Below are 18,204 nucleotides of genomic sequence, written 5' to 3'. Positions count from 1 at the left end.
TGTATAATTCAAGTCAAAAATATAACTTCATGTCAATAAAATTTTATTAATAAAATGTTTTGTATTAAACGGGTTCATTTAAATGATTTTAGCAAGTTTTATTATATTAAAATACATTAAATATCTACAAGTTAAAATAATTTGACTTGTAGAAAAATTACTTGTCTATAACTTATTATATATCATTGAAATGTTTTTTCTATTTTTAATGATAATATTTTAATATAATTATAAAATATAAAAATAATTAATTATTAACTTGAAGTTATAATTTTTGAATAAGTCATATAAACTATAAACAAATAAAATATATTAATTAATTAATCATAAATATTATTCAAAAAATAACTTTTATTTAAATTGTATTAAACTATCAACTTTAATTTTAAAATAAAGATTAACATCATAATTTATTGTTGTTATAATTATTGTAACTTATATATATTTTAATAAATATATATTTATATTATATATATTATATATACATATTTATTATAATATTATTATTTTATATAAATATATTATTTGTGAATATTTTTTATAATAATATAGATAAATTATAACATAACTATGTCAGATATTTAATATAATATATAATTAGTTCATAGTTTTATAAAAACTAAAATATTTTTTCAATTTAAGTAATTTTTATTGTTTAAAATAATAAACTAAAATTTTAATTCAATTTGAATTATTTTGTTATTATTATTAATAAATTAATAATAGTTTAAAATTTATAATATATAGTTTGTTTGGTTTCGAGTATTTTATTTTAATATTTATATTTTTTTTTGCCGAAAATTTATTTTTACTGTCATCTATTTTGAGAAGATTTTTATTGTTACGTAATAACCCGATTTTTTGGGTAACTAATTTTTTCTTTCTTTACCATACAGCAATTTTGCCGAAAAAAATGATATTTCAGTCTTTTTTCTTGAAAGGGAATTTTTACCGAACCATGCTTATCAGAGTAGTAATTGTGATAGAATTTGTTGTAAATCGTTGTCCCAGTAGCCAACGGTGTCCTTTTTTCAATTTATACACAAATAATTATTAAAAACCCGGGAATTAAATAAAAATTGAAAAAATTAGGAAAAAAACTGAAACGACGATTTTTTATATTTGAACATGATCCCGATATTTTTCATTTTTCATTGACCAAAAAGCCCAGGACAACGTTGGCGGCGTAACAACGTTTTCCGACTAACTCTATTAATATAACAAATTATCCAATAACAATTAATTTCCAAAGAAAAGTATTTTAAAAAGTTAAAAAAAACAATCTTCTTATTTATTCTCCTCATTTCGACTCTTTGTTAAAAAACTTCCAATCAAATGGGTTTGAATAAAAATATTTTTTTTTAACAAATAACATAACCATTCCCAAATGTGATTTAATAAAAATGTTTATTTCATTATACATTTGTTAATCAATAAAATATGGGATATTTAAGGTAATTACACATTTAATAAAAATAACCAGTAAAAATAGGACAGTTTCTAAACTGTTACTTTAAAATAAACCAAATAATCGGGGATGATAGAAAAACCCAAAAATAGAAAAACAACCGAATCAAATAAGAAGAACAATGGATTTTTTGAAGTTCAATGATTTAATAACGCTTTTTGATCTCAAAGTGGCAATTCCACTGTTCATTTAATGCAAACGATCAAGCAAAGCGAGTTACTTCATAAAGCCCTTCAATATCCATTTGACACTCATCTCAGAGAGTATAAATTTGTCATTCATTCAGCTAGCAATTGTGAGAATGGGGACATTTCTTTGAGGAATCAAATTATTACTAAGATGGATATGTATTTACATGGTTTGGTAGAAGAAGAAGAGATGTACCGTACATTATGTTTAGTGCAGTACTTAATAGAACACAAACAATTTGAAAAGCGAATCTGTTATACTAAATTCTATGGGATATTTCAAATCCTTATCTTTATCTTTGTTTGTTATTTTATTATTTAATAATTATTTAATAATTATCATATAACATTTCTGATCATTAGAGTTTTAAGAAAATCACCACGAAAAATTTGGTCTTTTTAAAGGCAGTCGAGTTGGCGTATCAGTGGTCTCAAAGAAAAGAAACGGAAATTTACATTCATATCTTCAGAAAAATTTGTGTAAAACTTGACGACTGTAAAAATCTGAGGGCACAAGAACTTATCCAGTCGTGTATTTGTTGTAGTGTCGAGAAAAGTCCAGTGGCACTCTACCAACAGAGTGAAGACTGTGTCGATAAACTCAAACCGTCATTCTTAAAAACATTGAAGTTCCGCACATTCAATAAATTGTACAAAGATAGCGATCTCAACTACTCAGAGTTGAGTGAGTATTAATCATTAGTTTTATTTTTCTCTGTTTTTTGATATAAAAAAACTAATAGATAATCATGTTATTTAAAAACCATTTTTATAATAACATTTAGTTACAATGAATAGAAATTATTATATCGAAATAAATAAATAGTTTTATTACAAAAAATAGTTTAATTACAACTATACTTACCCAAAACGCAAACGTTATCCACTTTTATTCAAAAACTCAAATTTATTATAATTGCGTTATGAATGTTCTAATAACACGGGATATTAATAAAATTATAACTTTTTATTTATAATCGGCAAATAATAAACTCAGTTACAGATAATAAAGTACGAAAAAAAGTTTTTCGACGAGGTAATCCACAAAAAGAGCATTTTTTATCTTACCAGTAATAACAAAGCAATAATAAAATAATTATTTTACATTAGTAAATTCTTGTTCTTTTGAAATAATGCTCCTTTTGATGAAGTTATGACCATTTTGATAGCCACGTTGTACTTCCATTTTTATATCGGCGGTGTGTTATATCGAACACCAACTATTCAAAATTCCTCTTAATAATGATTAAAATACACAGAAACAAACCAGAAATTACAAAATGCCAAAAAGAAAGAGTCAGTCATACTGACTCATACTCATCCCCACGTGTAAGATCAATAAAAGGGTCTCTTGACAACTTTTAAAACATCGGTAAAATGGCAATCAAAGTCGGAATTAATGGTTTTGGAAGAATTGGCAGATTAGTTGCAAGAGTGATTCTTACTCGCCCCGAGTTTGAATTGGTTGCTTTGAACGACCCATTCATGGATCCAAAATACATGGAATACATGCTCAAGTATGATACAGTCCATGGAAAGTTCCCAGGTACCGTTGCTGTTGAGGAAGGAAACTTGGTAGTTGATGGACACAAGATCATTGTCAGAGCTGAGAAAGACCCAGCTCAAATTGGATGGGGTAAACTCGGTGTAGACTATGTCGTTGAATCTACTGGTGTCTTCACCACTATTCCAAAGTGTGAAGCTCACCTTAAGGGAGGAGCCAAGAAGGTCATCATCTCCGCACCATCTGCTGATGCACCAATGTTTGTCGTTGGTGTCAACACAGAAGCCTACAAACCAGAGATGAATGTATTGTCTAATGCTTCATGCACTACTAACTGCCTTGCTCCACTCGCTAAGATCATCAACAACGAATTCGGAATCATTGAAGGTCTTATGACAACCATCCACTCAACTACTGCTACTCAAAAGACCGTCGATGGTCCATCTGGAAAGGATTGGAGAGCCGGCAGATGTGCTGCTCATAACATCATTCCAGCTACTACTGGTGCTGCCAAGGCTGTAGGAAAGGTCATTCCATCATTGAACGGAAAGCTCACTGGTATGTCATTCAGAGTTGGAACTCCAGACGTCTCATGTGTCGATTTGACTGTCAGAACCGAGAAAGAAGTTTCAATTGAAAAGATCAACGCCGCTATCACTAAATACGCTGAAGGCGAACTCAAGGGAATTATGGGTATTACACACGATTTGGTCGTCTCATCAGACTTCATTCATGATAACAGAAGCTCCATCTTCGATGCTGCTGCTACCATCATCTTGAACCCACACTTCTGCAAGCTCATCTCATGGTACGACAACGAGTGGGGATATTCTACAAGACTCGTTGATCTCATCCAGATCATCAGCAAAGTTCATTAAGTAATTTAGCACTACTTCGTTTGATGGTTTATTAAATTTATTAAAAACTATTATGTTGTAATTAAAATAAAAGAACAACAATTATCTTTTTTTGGAAATTAGAATTTTTTGTTTTTAATGAATTATAATTTAACTACTTTATAAACTGTTACAAAGCTTCTTGTTTTTAGTAAAGTTAATTAGTATTGAAAATTGTTTTAACTTATTTATTGAAACTGTAAAAGTAGTTTTGTCTAAATATCTCATATCAATTACTATTAAAAATAATGTAATTAAAAAAGTTTTATTCAGTGAACTTTGGTGTTGTGCACTTTCCAAAGAAAATTGGGAGTGAGTGTGGATCAACAATCACAAAGAAGAACGGCTTGTTGATGATCACATTCAATGGAATTTCAATGTTTATTGAAGACAACAATTCCATTACAATTGCCGTTGCCGCTGTTGCCACAGTGCCCTTTTCGTCGACTTTTATGATTGCTTTGTGAATTACATCAGAGACAACAATTCCAGTGTCTGTGACGCCTTTGAAGTCAGCCTGTGGTGTGAATGGGATTGTCAAGCCAAGATTGATCAAGTCTTTCTTGACAGAACCGCCCCACTCGATTGAATACTTTGGCATTTTCAACAATCTTTTCTTTGATGGAGCATTGAAAACGTCGCTGACAATGTTGTGGACATTCTTGTACTCTTTTGCTTGTTCGAAAGCGGCCATGTTTTTTGGCATGACCACAACCATCGAAAAGTTAGCATTGTATGGGACTTTCACTGCTGTGTATTCTTCATTGAAAACAGCTTGAAACTTGTCGTTGATTTCCATTGCAGCAACAACACCAACATCTTTGAAATTGAGTTCAGCTGTCTCGAAAGGTGTTGTCCACTCCCCTTTGAAATAAATTGTGTTGACAAGAACAGCAATTGTGTCGCTTGTAACAGACCCAGACGACAACAGTTCTGTTATCAACCCACCAGTCTTTTCCATCACCACAGCGTTGATTTGTGCACGTGCACTTTCTGGGCTATTTGAGAAATCAACCTTGTCAACAACAGCATCAAGCTTCTTCACAGCAGCAATGTACGCATCTTTGAATTGAACACTTTGCTCTGCCCATATCGAGTTGAACAGTTCATACTTCGTTGTGTTGTTTTCCTTGGGAGGTGCTGCAATCAATGCAATCAACTCATACAATTCGGGGGTGTCCAATTTGTCAAAGCCAAACACCTTCTCTAGCTGCTTCTTCGTTTCTGCCATCGAACCAACATACAACAACAGAAACGCCACAAAGATCGAGTGCGTTGAAAACACAATGTCTTTGGCATCTACTTCAGTCTCGTAGAAATTTAAGCACAAATCATACAGCGCTCGTTGGAGCACCTCAATGGACGACATTGGAAGTGTTCTGATTTTGTCTTTGGTTAAATAAAGTGATGTCTATTTTTGTTATCATTATTAACTAAAATACATTCATATAATTATAATATAGGATTTGTTTTTCAAATAGAAAAATTGTTTTTTGTGTTTTGACTCAAGAATTTGAAGTGGCAATTATAATATTAAATTACAACATAAAATAAAATGTTTAATTAAAACACTTTCTTTAATACAATGTTCGTTTTATATTTCAAACAAAAACGCTCTTCGTTGTTTGTTGTAACTTGGTTTAGTTGAATTTTACGTCTTTTGATCAATTTGATAATCATTCTCATTGTTATTAACATGTTTATGTAATTGTGCTTTTTAAAATTGAATTTGATTTATCAATTAAATACGGAATTTGCAATAAATTATATTATTTCCCAAACACTAAACAACTTTTAAAATCTTAATTAAACTTTTAGTAATAATTGTTATTATAATTGAATAAATATCTAACAAGATATAACATTTGTTTTATTACAAATTTCTAAATATTTGAATGATATTTTAACTCAGAAAAATATATTTGAGAATTAAAAAAACTAAAAAAGAACTACAAATTTATCTCTCAAATAGTTTCCAAAAATAGAAGATTGTTGTGTTATACATTATAGTACAATTAATCATATTAAAAGCCATACAATCCAGAGCAGAAGCATTAGAAAAAGACCGGCGAACAGTCCAAACCTTCCAAACACGTGTTCGATTTGTTCAACAACAATCCCATTTCTGAGGGATTCTATATCCTCGGCATAAAACCTTAGAATGCCACTTAAAATGTTTAAAATATTAAGACTGTGCTTCCCTCTTCTTTCCACTTTCTTCACGAAATCGAAAGAAAGCGAAGTTTCGAGGAGTAAAAAGGCATTTGAAACTGGAAAAGACTAAGTTGCGATGGCGTCGGTGTTAGTCACAGCGATTGTGATAGCGGGTATGCTTACCTTTGGTACCTGCACTGTTGTCTTCCAGAAGTTGATTTTCTCGATAGAGGGTGAAGGTCTTGCGGGTGATGTTCACGCCTTTGAGAAGCCATGGTTCCAGACTGAGATGATGTTTGTAGGGATGTTTGGGTGTTTGTTTGTGTTTGAAGGAAAACACTTGTTCATGCACTTCTGGAGAAAGAAACATCCAATCGTTGAAGACGCAAAAGAGAGTGCTGAGAGTGGAAAGCCAACTAACAAACAAAGTCCAATCTACACTTATTTGATTGTTGCAATTCCAGCATGTTGCGATTTGTTGGCAACTGCGCTCAGTAACGTTGGATTGCTTTGGATTCCAGCTTCAATTTGGCAAATGTTGAGAGGGTCTATGACCATCTTCTCTGCCATCTTCACAAAAGTCTTCTTGAGAAGACAAGTACGTGCGTATCAGTGGGTTGGTGTTGCATTTGTCGCATTTGCACTTGTGGTTGTTGCATTCTCGTGCTTGATGGCGCCCGTCAAAGACCCAATTGTTGTAGAAGATGTGTATGGTGATGCCAGTGAAAAGGGATCTGTCGAGACATACTTGATGGTCATTGGTATTTGCCTTGTTATTGTCGCTCAAGTCATCCAAGCGTCACAAATTGTCATCGAAGAGTTCTTGTTGAAGAATGCTGCTGTTGATCCAATTCTTATTGTTGGGTTGGAAGGGATGTGGGGTGGACTCATCTGTTCAGGAATCTGCTTGATGCTTGTTCAATACGCAATCCCACCAAGTGCTGGGTCTGGTGTCTACGAGTCGACCACCGACACGTTCTACATGTTGGTGAAATCGCCACAGATTCTTGGGTTGTGCATAGTCTACTCAATTGTCATTTTGGCATACAACTTGTTTGGTATGTTTGTCACACTTGTCTCATCTGCTGTCATCCGTACTATTCTCGAGGGGTTGAGAACTGCTTGCATTTGGATTGTTCAGCTCATCATTGGCTGCTTTGTCGACGACACATCGCCTCTTGGAGAGTCATGGAACGACTGGTCTTACTTGCAATTGGCTGGGTTCTTCTTCTTGCTCGAAGGTCTCTTCTTATACAACGGCTACTTGCGTATCGCCGCTCCATTCTTCGATTATTCTAACCTTGACGCTGCTAAAACCACGGAAGTGATCGATGATAAGAAGCCACTTCTTGGAGAAGAGGAGAAGTAAGAGAGATACTTCGATTGATTTCATTCAATTTTATTTGGTTTTTTGTCTGTTTGGTTTTATTCATTGCTTCAACAGTAGAAATGTATTTAAAAATTATTGAATAAAATAAATATCATTGTTTAATTCAATTTTATTAATTTTACTAAACGAAAACAGGCACAAAAATGGCATCTACAAAATAAACTCGAAACGAAGTGATGGCTGGTGAGTACCCATCGCCCGGGGACATGGTCGACAAACGGTATGATGTTCGTGTACCGAGTCGCACTGAGAAAATTGATCGGTCTAGTCTCCCCCTTTTCACATCATACGACGAGTTGTTTGCAGCCGAATTTCCAAAACGGAAGTTTGCAGTCGAGGAGTTAGAAGGAAAGGGACGTGGGATAGTTGCCACGTGGTCAATCAAAAAAGGGGAGATGGTAATGCGTGAGCGCGCGTCGACAGTATTCTTTGGTGAAGAGCCAGAGGATCCCAACATTGATTCCACCTATTTTCTGATCAAAAACTTGTATGAAGGAAATGCGACCATTACGCCATCATTTGCTACTGAATTGGGACAGAACCCCAGTCGGATTTCTGAATTTGAAGAACACGTCCAGTTCATGTTAAATGATTTTAAAGAGAAAGGAAAGGGGTTCAAATATGAAGTTAAAGAAGACGAGCTGAGAAAGATAGTGAATGGCATTCATACGAATTCATTTTCATTTGATTTTCAAGACGGATTTGCGGTGTTTATGGGGTGCAGTTTGGTGAATCACTCATGCCAAGAAAACATGGGGTGGCATACTGTTGGCGATGAGATGATATTTACTGCTCTTGAAGATATCGAACAAGGTACGGAATTGACGATTTCATATTCATTTCCAAATTTGAATGCGAAGAGAATGAAGTACTATGAAGATAACTATGGGTTTGTGTGCGACTGTAAATTGTGTGAGGGGGGAATAGACTCGTGGAGGGTCTTTGAATGCACACATTGTGGCGGAAAGATATATCCAGACGTGAATGGGTGGTCGTGCCATTCATGCTCGAAAATATGTACAAAAGAAGAGATCTATTTCTTCGAAGCAGAGGAGAAGTCTATTTTAGAATTTAAGTTTGAAAGTCGGTTCAGGTGGTTATACAGACCAATGAGAAAGATGAGCCCCTACCATTTGGTCTTATTTAAAGCTCTCAGAAATTATTTCATGACTAACGCGTGTCCAAATCCAGTTCAACTCGCAGAGAATATTTTGATACCAGTCGCAGAATTCCACAGAGACTTGTCACATGGAAGACTGTACGCTGCTGTCATGGAGCAATACGCGATGGTGTTGTTGAAGTACGCATTGTTGATGACAGATAACGAGGATTGGTGCAAAAGAAAGGCACTTGAATGCCTCAGAAAAGCGTATGATTATAGGTGCGAAATTGGGATGGGCATAACTGGATACGCCGCTGCCATTTATTTGGAATATCTGGGCTTTTTCGAGGGGGATAAGATCAAGGGGGACATCGTTCATTATGAGGAATATTAACTGTGCTTTTTCTTTTTCATTTTTTTAAATAAATTTTGGTTCACGTTCAATTGAATTTGGAGTTTTCAAAAACTTTTTTTGTCAATTATAATATGGTTTATATATATTATATTAATTAGTTAAATTATTTGAATTATATTATTTTAGTTTTGTACAATACATATATAGTAAATTCCAATAATATAATAATTATTTAAAAAAAAAAAATACTTGTATAAAACTGTCGTTTAACATTTTATTATTATGAAATTATAATTAAAATTAAAAAAATTAATCTTAAAATAAATTATTTTAAATTTTTGAGAAATATTATAAAATGCTATCATTTTGGATTGATCTATATTGCATTTTTTGTTTATTAAGAGAAAGGATGGACATGGGGACGAAGGACGGGAATATAGGCCGAAGGACGTCCTTTGTGGTTTAGGGATGTCCTCCCGCTATAAAGGGCGTCCTTTATGTGTATATGGTTTTTTTTCTATTATTTTCGTGTCCGCGGCATTTTTTATTCATTATCGAAACTATATAACAAAGTATATTTTTATTATAAATATACAATCAAAAAATATAATTATTTCCAAAAATAAATTAATTCAAAGACAAAAACTATTTAAAAAGTAATTTTGTTATATATTAATGGTTTATAATAATTTATCATTTTTTTTTCATTTTACCATTGAGTTTTCTTTGAAAAACTAATTAAATTTGCATATTTTATAAAAACCATTAATTTATAACGAAATTACTTGTTGTTTAACATTTGTCTTTGAATTTATTTATTTTTGGAAATAATTATATTTTATAATAGTAAATTCATAGTAATATTATAACTCATTATATAGTTATTAAAAATGCCGCGGACACGAAAATAATAGAAAGGACACCATATACACATAAAGGACGCCCTTTATAGCGGGAGGACATCCCTAAACCACAAAGGACGTCCTTCGGCCTATATTCCCGTCCTTCGTCCCCATGTCCGTCCTTTCTCTTTATTGATTTTTTTAATATTTAACCATTACTTTTATGTTATAAAAAAAATATTTTATTAATATTTTTAATAAAATAAATTAATATATCATTGCATGTATAGTATAATTTAAACTTTTATTTTAAAAAATTCTTATATATTTATTTTATTTATTAAGTTTAAAAATTTAAATATAATATATAATTGGTTGATTTTTTTTAAACATCAGTCTTAATAGTTCTAAAACTTCTGAGCTTTTTATTGTTAACTGCATTTTTATTTATCTGAAATAACATTTCTTTATTATAATATAATTTATAGTTTAAAACCCGATAAAAATAGTAAAAAAGAAAACGGCGACAATATCGAACAAAAATTGCCGTTTTATTTTTAATAAAATGATAAACTTTTTCAAAATCAATAAAATTGGTTAAGTCAATGGAAGTTTGGATTCTCCACCTCACAAATGCCTTTAGTTATAATCTTTTTAATTTAATAGATATTATAAACTATAATAAAACCATACTAAACAATAGAACAAAGATATGCGATAAAGGATTCACATTCCCCTTTCTAGCAACAACCACCAAATTAATACTCATAGAATATCTTAAGTGGTCTTAAACAAATCATAAAAATTAACGAGTTTAGTCAAACTTTTAAGTAAAGTGACTTTGCAAATCAAAAGTTCACATTTGGTTCTATAACTTAATTGATCAAATAAACCCATTATTTTACTTAAAACTAATTCTATAATACACATAATTCATATCTAATTCCCAAAAGCGAAATGTATCCAAATTAAGAAGAAAAAAAAAGGCAGACAAAGTCTTACTGTCTAAAGAGTGTTAAAAGGAAAGTGCAGACGAACTTCAATTCCCATAAAACAAACGATGAACGACCCAATCACTATACCATTATGGGACGGGAAACAAATCGTCGAGAAGGTTGTGACGTATTACATCCACAACGACAAGCATATTCTCCAAATAGGACACAAAACTCCAATTATCCTTGAGAGTACTTTAATGCGACTCAATCCAAAAGACAAAGGCTTGTCTCCAGAGCAAATACCTCTCAGTTTCTGTTTGATCTACGATGATACCAAGACATTTGTCTTTCAATCGAAGACAGTCTATCGCTCATGGGTAAACAAGATATCAGTGTCCACATTAAACATTGGGGTCTTTGGGTTTCCTCTCTCCGTTGGTATTAAGAAGTCTGGATGGTATATCCCCAATCCAATATACAGAAGTGTTCAGTATTTGCGAAAGAACGACGGTGTGAATACGCAGGGCATTTTCCGGATGACTGCGGGGATGGAACAACTTGAGAAATTGCGTGCTATTGTCGATGACGATGAAGACTTGCGATTTGAGAGTCGAGACGACGACTGTATAGTTGCTGCGTCCTTTTTAAAGTATTATTTAAGGACTTTACCAGACTCAGTGATACCGTCTCGTTACTTATTAGACTTCATTAATCTTCCAAAACAACGAATGATCAATAACAAATTCATCATGTCATTACCCGAAGAGAATCAGAATGTGTTGTGGTACATCTTTTCATTTTTGGATGAGGTCGTCCAGAAGAAGCACATCAACAAAATGAATGAATACAATATGGCCACATGCATTTGTCTTGTACTGTGCTCGTGTCCGGAACAAGATGTTCTTGTCACTGGAAAGCTGATAGAGTCGGTTATGTATTTGTTAAATCATTTCAACGAAATGTTCGCGGACGTCGCGCTGAGGAACTGCGACAAAATGTCTGAGCCGGAAATGCCCGCGTTTTTTAATCCACATATCGACGTCGCTGACTTCAAGAATTCAGTCAAGAGCGAGTTAAAGAAGAGAAATCATAGAAGATCTTTAACATCGACTCTTCCACTCAACCCAAATACTTTTGAAGGAAGACACACACCACAAACACCAAAGTCGGTTGAGTATAAATGTGTCCTTAAAACACTAACGCCACGAGGGTCGAGTGAGTTTAAGACACATCGACTCAACATTACACAAACCAATCCACAGTTACTCTCAAAGAACCAACCATTCATTATGTCCTCAGAAACAAGAAGTGTCATCGTTGGCACACCAAGATTTAAGAACGAAGTCTGTCTGCGATATGATGTAGAAAATTGAGTAAGAGTATGTAGTAATTCCTCTGTTTATTCTGTTTATTTTTATAGTTTGTTTGTATTTTAAATATAGTTTTACCGTCAATAATTCAAAAAAAAAGATTTTTAAAAAAATTCAAAAAAGCGATTTTTTATTTGCGTCGGCAAATAAAAAACAAATAATTTGTTGTTTATTGTAAAAAATCAAAAAGTGGAATTTTTGAAATTTTATTTCGATTATTTATCATTTTGCTTGAAATTGAAAAAGGAAAGATTATTTTAGTTTTAAATACCATTCCTTAAATTAGCAAATATTATTATTATAAATTACTAATAAAATATTTTTTTATTATCTAATTTAGTTTATTTTTTTTATCAAAAGAAAACAAAAGATTCTGACATTTTGAATTTTGATTAGACATCAATTTTGAATGGTTAAAAACAAACTTATATTTTTTTAGTATATTTTATTTAAATTAATATATAAATTAATTAAAAATACAAATAAAATAAAAATAAAAATAACTTGGTTTTTATAATAAAAATAACATGAAAATAAGAAAAGCATTTCAAAAGATTGGAAAAAACTTGGAATGTGACAATAAGACAATTAACTAATACACAATAGTAAAATAACCAGTAAAGAAACTAAATACACCTGTTGAAAAGCTGTTGAACAAAACATCTTCTTGAGATTAAACCGAAACTAAAAAATTACGATGAGTCTAGAACGTGTGAAGCAATTGATCGAGGAGAACCGTCGTATAGTAGCGATGAAAGAGTCGGACTCTGACAGTGCCAAAAACGCGGTTTTTTATCTTCGCAAGGAGCGCGACATCTTCAAGAACATCAACGAGCAGTTCCGTCTTATTCTCCAAGCAAAAACAGATACATACCAACAAACCAAAGCACGTCTTCAGAAATTTCAAGAAGAATCCCAACGAGTGATACGAGAGGCTGAAGTGTCAAAATCGCTGGGGTGTTTTTGTGAGGAGGACAAGTCATACAAAGAAATGCTATTGGAAAAGAAGGAGGAACAGACAAGGGAATTGGAGAAAGTTGTGAAGGAAGGAACGGAACTCTTTGACGTGCAGATGAAAACACTCACACAAATCTACGACAAGGGATTCACTGAAATCGAGAAATTGAAAAACACCATTTACAGGGGAATCCTCCCACGTCAGAGAAGAAGCTCAGTTGACGAAACTGGTCGACAAAAGCTTGTTACATACGGAATCAAAGCGCGAGAAATGAAGAGCGTGAGAGACGTCGATTCAACGTACTTGGAATTTTTGCAGTCACAGCAACACATCCCAACCAACAAAATAGTGAAGAAAATCCGACTCACATCTTCCATGGAGCACCGCCTTTCCACGGAGTCAAAGTCCATCGAACGTAAAAATTCCTCAGAAGAAGGCAGTGGAGAGAATACCAATGTTGTTGTTGTGCCCAAAAAGGAAGAGGAGGCAAAACCACTCTTTATTCTACCTAACACAAACATCCAGCCACTTACCGATGTAATGAAAGAGTATTGGGGATATTTCCCCTTAAAAGACGACTTTGTTGCCGCACAGTGTGTTGATGTTACTGGGAAGTGGAAACGGCGTAAAGGTAAAAACACCACCGGGACGTTTCTGTTTCCTAAAGAGCCCTGGTGGAAGGTGCACTTCGGTTCTGACGAGGGAAAAGTCTCCAAGTGGATAGGAGTTGATAGAGAACACGGTGTTGTGCTGTTACTCATCAAAGAAATGGATAAACTGCCTCTTGAGTTTGGGTGGTGTTCTGAGACGACTGGTAATGTGTGTGCGTTGATTCGATGGAATGGAGGAGAGAAGCGAGAAGTTATTCCGTTTGGTTATGCCTATCCGGACGACGGCAAATGCACCAAACAGCGCGCAAGCAAAATTGTGAGCGGACTATTTTGTGCTGCGATTTCGATGATACAATTTGATGTGGCGATTAATGAAGAGATGTGTCTGTTTGATGATCTGATAACACAGCGACAAGTGAGCGCGTTTGTGATCAGTTCTGGGAAAGAGGGGTGCAACTGGCGACAGATGGGAGAACGGAGAGAATTTTCAAACGACTTTTTAGAGTTTTTGGCGGTCTTGGGGGATGGCGTCGAGTTGCGAGGATTTCCGGGGTATGCTGGAGGGTTGGACACGAAGGAGAATGGCGATGGGAGGTATAGTGTTTATGTGAGAAAGGACTGTTTTGAGGTGATGTACAAAGTCGGCCCAATGGTGCCGCCACAGAAGTGTTTTGAGTTGTTCATGCAAGAGGCTGTTATCATACTATTCAAGGAGAATAGTGACCGAATTGATATGAACTCAATCAAGTCGATCCGAACGCAGGTTGTCATTATAGTTACAAAGGCGAATGGAGGGAATTACCGAGTTGAAATGTGGACGAAAGAAGACTCCGAAGTAGTGTCTGATGATTTTCCTAGCGAGCAGTATTTAGTTGGGAATAAATATTTGAGAGAGTTCATCTTCACGTTGGTGATCAACGCCGTGTGTGCTTCGAATGTGAGTGGCGTGCTTGCTAGTGAAAAGACGAACGAGAGGACAAAGATACTCGAAGGCGTGTATAAGAGGGTTGTTGATAAGAAGAAATAAATTTCATTAGTGTTGTTTGTTTGTTCGAGTGCCGATTTATTCGAGACAATACACAGGGAACGTTGATCTATGAACAATCACTTTCGAATAAATGTTCGTATTCTGAATCGTTTCAGGTGCAGAATAATGTGTACGTGTGGCATTTTCTAAGTCGTGGTGTGCGGAATAGTTTTTCTTGGACGTTTTTTAGGGTTTTTCTTCGGATTGGTGCCAATTTGAAGAAAAGAGAACGAGAAAAAGGGCGTTTGCAGAATGGACACAAAGGTTTTGTCGAGTCCAAAAACCACAGGAATGTCTGGTTCCCTAAGTCGCAGCAAGGTTCAATTTTATTTGCTATTTCATTGTAAAAATAGGACTGTTATTGCAAAAACAACTTGAAAGTGGACTTTTCAAAGTTCAAAACGTTTTGAGTGCTTTTTATAGTTTAAACAAGTTTTTCATATTGACCAAATACGAAACACTAAAGATTTTTTGTCAGCAGCGAAAAAAAGTAATTTTGAACTACCTTTTCAACTCTAATTATGCTTAATCGTACTATATATCAATACAATTAAATCATTGAAATATAGTACAAATGTACGATTTAAGATAATAGAATCGGTTCAAGGGCTATAGAAGTTATTCAAATTTAGTGTAACTTAAAATACGACAGAATTATAGTTAAAATAATTATATGAATAAACGATTTTTTGATCCCGAAATGGATCAATGACAGTTTTGAAAATGAAATCCAAAATGTTTTTACTTTTTATAACAACAATTTGGTCACAATCCCGGTCTTTTGCAAATACCCAATCGAATTCCAACAATCATATTTTTACATTGTTATTTTTGGCTAAAATGCCAAGAAATCGGCCTTCGATCGCATAGTTACCGATTAATTTTTGTATTATATAGTTATAGTTTAAATGGAAGTTCCAAATTATTGCACCAAAATAAAACTAATAACATTACTAGTAAAAATGACAAAAGATTAGAAGTGAAACTTCAATAGTTAGAATGCTTTGGTAATCGAAAAACAAAAGAGACTACCATTTATGATCAACTCAAATATCAAATAAAAAACCCATTTTTGTGTTCAAAAATATAATGAAAAAAGAAATAATATGAAAAATTTTAAAAAAAGGAAATATTAAGTAAATGTCTCCAACTCATCAATTAAATATACCTGACAAAACGAGTATCTAAATAGGGAAAGCCCAAGTTTTTTTTTGGGAAAACAAGTTTGAAAGACAAAAGGGTGATTCGTTTTAAGTGACAAGAATATCGAGGAAACAAGATTAGGTATTTGTTCTATCACAACCAGTTATTCCCGATATTCAGCCACTAAAACATTCAAGAGAGAAGAGACTTTTAATAACTTTTTGCAAGAAAAAAGGAAGAAGTAATTGAGGAAATATGAACAATCGAAGACAAATAAAGGAATGTATTCCAAAATGAATAATTAGGACTAGCTCTCTATTGATAGAAAGCGTCAAGAATAATTACTTTTAATACCAAGAGGAGGGGGATGCCGAAAGAAATGATGAGAAATTAATTGCCTGATTTTATGATTTAACACAAAACATTTTTTTCGAAAAAGGATTGTTGCAAAAATTCGGGCTTTTGAAAGGCGACATCCACCCGAATACGCCATAAATTCTACAAAAAGGTGTGTTTTGTGTCTCTGAAGATTTGGCAGTCGCTGCATCTTTGTTTCGTGGGGAACTCTGATCGTCACAAGTTTGATGAACTCCAAACGAGCTCGTTCGTCTCCTCAAGAGGCAGACTCGAAGAGCGAGACAACAACAAAAAAGAAGAAAAACACCAACTTGTGGACGAAAGAGGAGGATGCGCTTCTTTTAGCAACAGTCGAGATGTGTAAGAAAAACGATTGGAAGTCTGTTGCTGAGAACATCCCCAATCGATCCCGGAAACAATGTCGAGAGAGGTACTTTAATTATTTATTTGACTGTGGTCCTAAAAGTCCGTGGACGCCGGAAGAGGATAGCATCATATTAAAAAAGCAAAAAGAGGTAGGAAATAAGTGGACAGAGATATCTCGACTCTTACCTGGGCGGTCCCCAAACTCGATTAAAAATAGGTTTTTCTCATACTTGGCCAAGTCGAAAAAAAAGACTGCCTTTCATGGTCATATTTTAGAAGCTCCTATTAATAATAACTTTACTATCGAAAACAAGACAAATGAAAAATTGCCAAGCGCGTTTTCTCCAGTCTTGGATAAGACCGCTTTTTCTTTTTTGTAATGTGTGGGATTTGTTGTGGATTGGTGTGGGAATACTTTAGCTATAATTATGGTTTATTTATAATTTATTTGTTATTCAAATTGACCAGTTTTAGTACAAAATTACTACAAAAATTCAAACTTTTTAGTAATGTTTTAAATGGTAAAAAATTATTAAAAATATTTTACTATTCTTTGTTTTCAAAAGGAAACTGACTTGTTTTGTTCATACAAAACTATAAATGAATCATACGATGAAATTATTAGATAATTTATTTATGTGGAGTAACAGTAATACAATATCGTGGGTTGTTCAACAACATGACTTGCTCTCTTCTATGGGAGCCAGTGTTGTTATTTTGTTGGTCTCATGCAGTGAAGACATGATCTTCTCATTTGAAGATATCGCTTCAGCAAGCTCATCGAACACTTCATCGATGTTCATCCCTGTCTTCGCACTCGTATAAAACCGCTTCACCTTTTTACCATATGCAAAGTCTTGTGTGACATCTTTGGAAACTTGTTTGCCATTGTCTGCTTTGTTGCCAACAATCACTATTTCACTGTTTGGTTGCTCGTCCAAATACTCCTCCACCCAATACGACAACTACATGTTATTGTTTATTAAATTAATTAATAGGCCGAATGAACCACAAACCCTGTCGTACGTTTCGACTTTATTTACATCATATACAATTACACAGCCATGTGTACCTCTGAAGTAACTCGACGTCACATTATGAAACCTCTCCTGTCCTGCTACTTGTCAAATAGAGTTCGTTTGATGTTATTGTTATCAATTCGATGAACAAATTGAAAGATTTTGAATACACAAACCGGTGTCCCCTAGTCATTAATCGATATTTCTTTTTTATAACAGTAATATCATGTGATAATAAACAACAAACATATTTGTAATTTGATTTTCTTGCCTCCAACAGTGGTTTCCTTGAATTCAAAATCTATGCCAACAGTCGACATCATCGAGTCTTCAAATACACCCTCACAATACCTCTTCACAATTGAAGTCTTACCCACTCCACTCTCACCAATCATGAGTATCTTCAGTGTCAGTGTATCAGTCATTGTTGTATTTCGTTCAAATTTTCGAGTTTTTACACAAAAATCCTTATTTGAAAAATTTTAAAAAGAAGACAGAGATCTTTGGTGAAGATCT

The 18,204-nt window shown here is 33.7% G+C and overlaps 9 protein-coding genes across 9 annotated transcripts; 7 read left to right on the top strand and 2 right to left on the bottom strand.

Moving 5' to 3' along the window:
- Positions 1-1,660: 1,660 nt before the first annotated feature.
- Positions 1,661-2,352, top strand: EIN_284980 (hypothetical protein; the record flags this gene model as incomplete). The annotated part of the gene is made up of 2 exons (XM_004184210.1): positions 1,661-1,957; positions 2,020-2,352. The coding sequence occupies 2 exons, from the start codon at positions 1,661-1,663 to the stop codon at positions 2,350-2,352; spliced, it is 630 nt and encodes a 209-aa protein (XP_004184258.1).
- Positions 2,353-3,033: 681 nt separating this feature from the next.
- EIN_284970 (glyceraldehyde-3-phosphate dehydrogenase, putative) lies at positions 3,034-4,038 on the top strand (the record flags this gene model as incomplete). The annotated part of the gene is made up of 1 exon (XM_004184209.1): positions 3,034-4,038. The coding sequence occupies one exon, from the start codon at positions 3,034-3,036 to the stop codon at positions 4,036-4,038; it is 1,005 nt and encodes a 334-aa protein (XP_004184257.1).
- Positions 4,039-4,321: 283 nt separating this feature from the next.
- EIN_284960 (serine protease inhibitor, serpin, putative) lies at positions 4,322-5,425 on the bottom strand (the record flags this gene model as incomplete). The annotated part of the gene is made up of 1 exon (XM_004184208.1): positions 4,322-5,425. One exon carries the CDS (start codon positions 5,423-5,425, stop codon positions 4,322-4,324), a length of 1,104 nt encoding a protein of 367 aa, XP_004184256.1.
- A 921-nt stretch (positions 5,426-6,346) lies between these two features.
- On the top strand, positions 6,347-7,579 carry EIN_284950 (hypothetical protein; the record flags this gene model as incomplete). Its single annotated transcript, XM_004184207.1, has 1 exon — positions 6,347-7,579. The coding sequence occupies one exon, from the start codon at positions 6,347-6,349 to the stop codon at positions 7,577-7,579; it is 1,233 nt and encodes a 410-aa protein (XP_004184255.1).
- A 197-nt stretch (positions 7,580-7,776) lies between these two features.
- Positions 7,777-9,096, top strand: EIN_284940 (set and mynd domain containing protein, putative; the record flags this gene model as incomplete). Its single annotated transcript, XM_004184206.1, has 1 exon — positions 7,777-9,096. One exon carries the CDS (start codon positions 7,777-7,779, stop codon positions 9,094-9,096), a length of 1,320 nt encoding a protein of 439 aa, XP_004184254.1.
- Positions 9,097-10,959: 1,863 nt separating this feature from the next.
- EIN_284930 (hypothetical protein) lies at positions 10,960-12,210 on the top strand (the record flags this gene model as incomplete). The annotated part of the gene is made up of 1 exon (XM_004184205.1): positions 10,960-12,210. One exon carries the CDS (start codon positions 10,960-10,962, stop codon positions 12,208-12,210), a length of 1,251 nt encoding a protein of 416 aa, XP_004184253.1.
- Positions 12,211-12,904: 694 nt separating this feature from the next.
- EIN_284920 (hypothetical protein) lies at positions 12,905-14,803 on the top strand (the record flags this gene model as incomplete). The annotated part of the gene is made up of 1 exon (XM_004184204.1): positions 12,905-14,803. The coding sequence occupies one exon, from the start codon at positions 12,905-12,907 to the stop codon at positions 14,801-14,803; it is 1,899 nt and encodes a 632-aa protein (XP_004184252.1).
- A 1,727-nt stretch (positions 14,804-16,530) lies between these two features.
- Positions 16,531-17,049, top strand: EIN_284910 (transcription factor WEREWOLF, putative; the record flags this gene model as incomplete). The annotated part of the gene is made up of 1 exon (XM_004184203.1): positions 16,531-17,049. The coding sequence occupies one exon, from the start codon at positions 16,531-16,533 to the stop codon at positions 17,047-17,049; it is 519 nt and encodes a 172-aa protein (XP_004184251.1).
- A 291-nt stretch (positions 17,050-17,340) lies between these two features.
- EIN_284900 (hypothetical protein) lies at positions 17,341-18,113 on the bottom strand (the record flags this gene model as incomplete). The annotated part of the gene is made up of 3 exons (XM_004184202.1): positions 17,341-17,634; positions 17,686-17,786; positions 17,936-18,113. The coding sequence occupies 3 exons, from the start codon at positions 18,111-18,113 to the stop codon at positions 17,341-17,343; spliced, it is 573 nt and encodes a 190-aa protein (XP_004184250.1).
- Between the last annotated feature and the right edge of the window lie 91 nt (positions 18,114-18,204).

This window comes from Entamoeba invadens (genome assembly GCF_000330505.1).
Source record: "Entamoeba invadens IP1 unplaced genomic scaffold scaff_1105074725665, whole genome shotgun sequence".
Taxonomy (NCBI): domain Eukaryota; phylum Evosea; order Mastigamoebida; family Endamoebidae; genus Entamoeba; species Entamoeba invadens.
The sequence above is the reverse complement of the archived record's forward strand: the minus strand, read 5'-3'. Positions and strand labels throughout refer to the sequence as shown.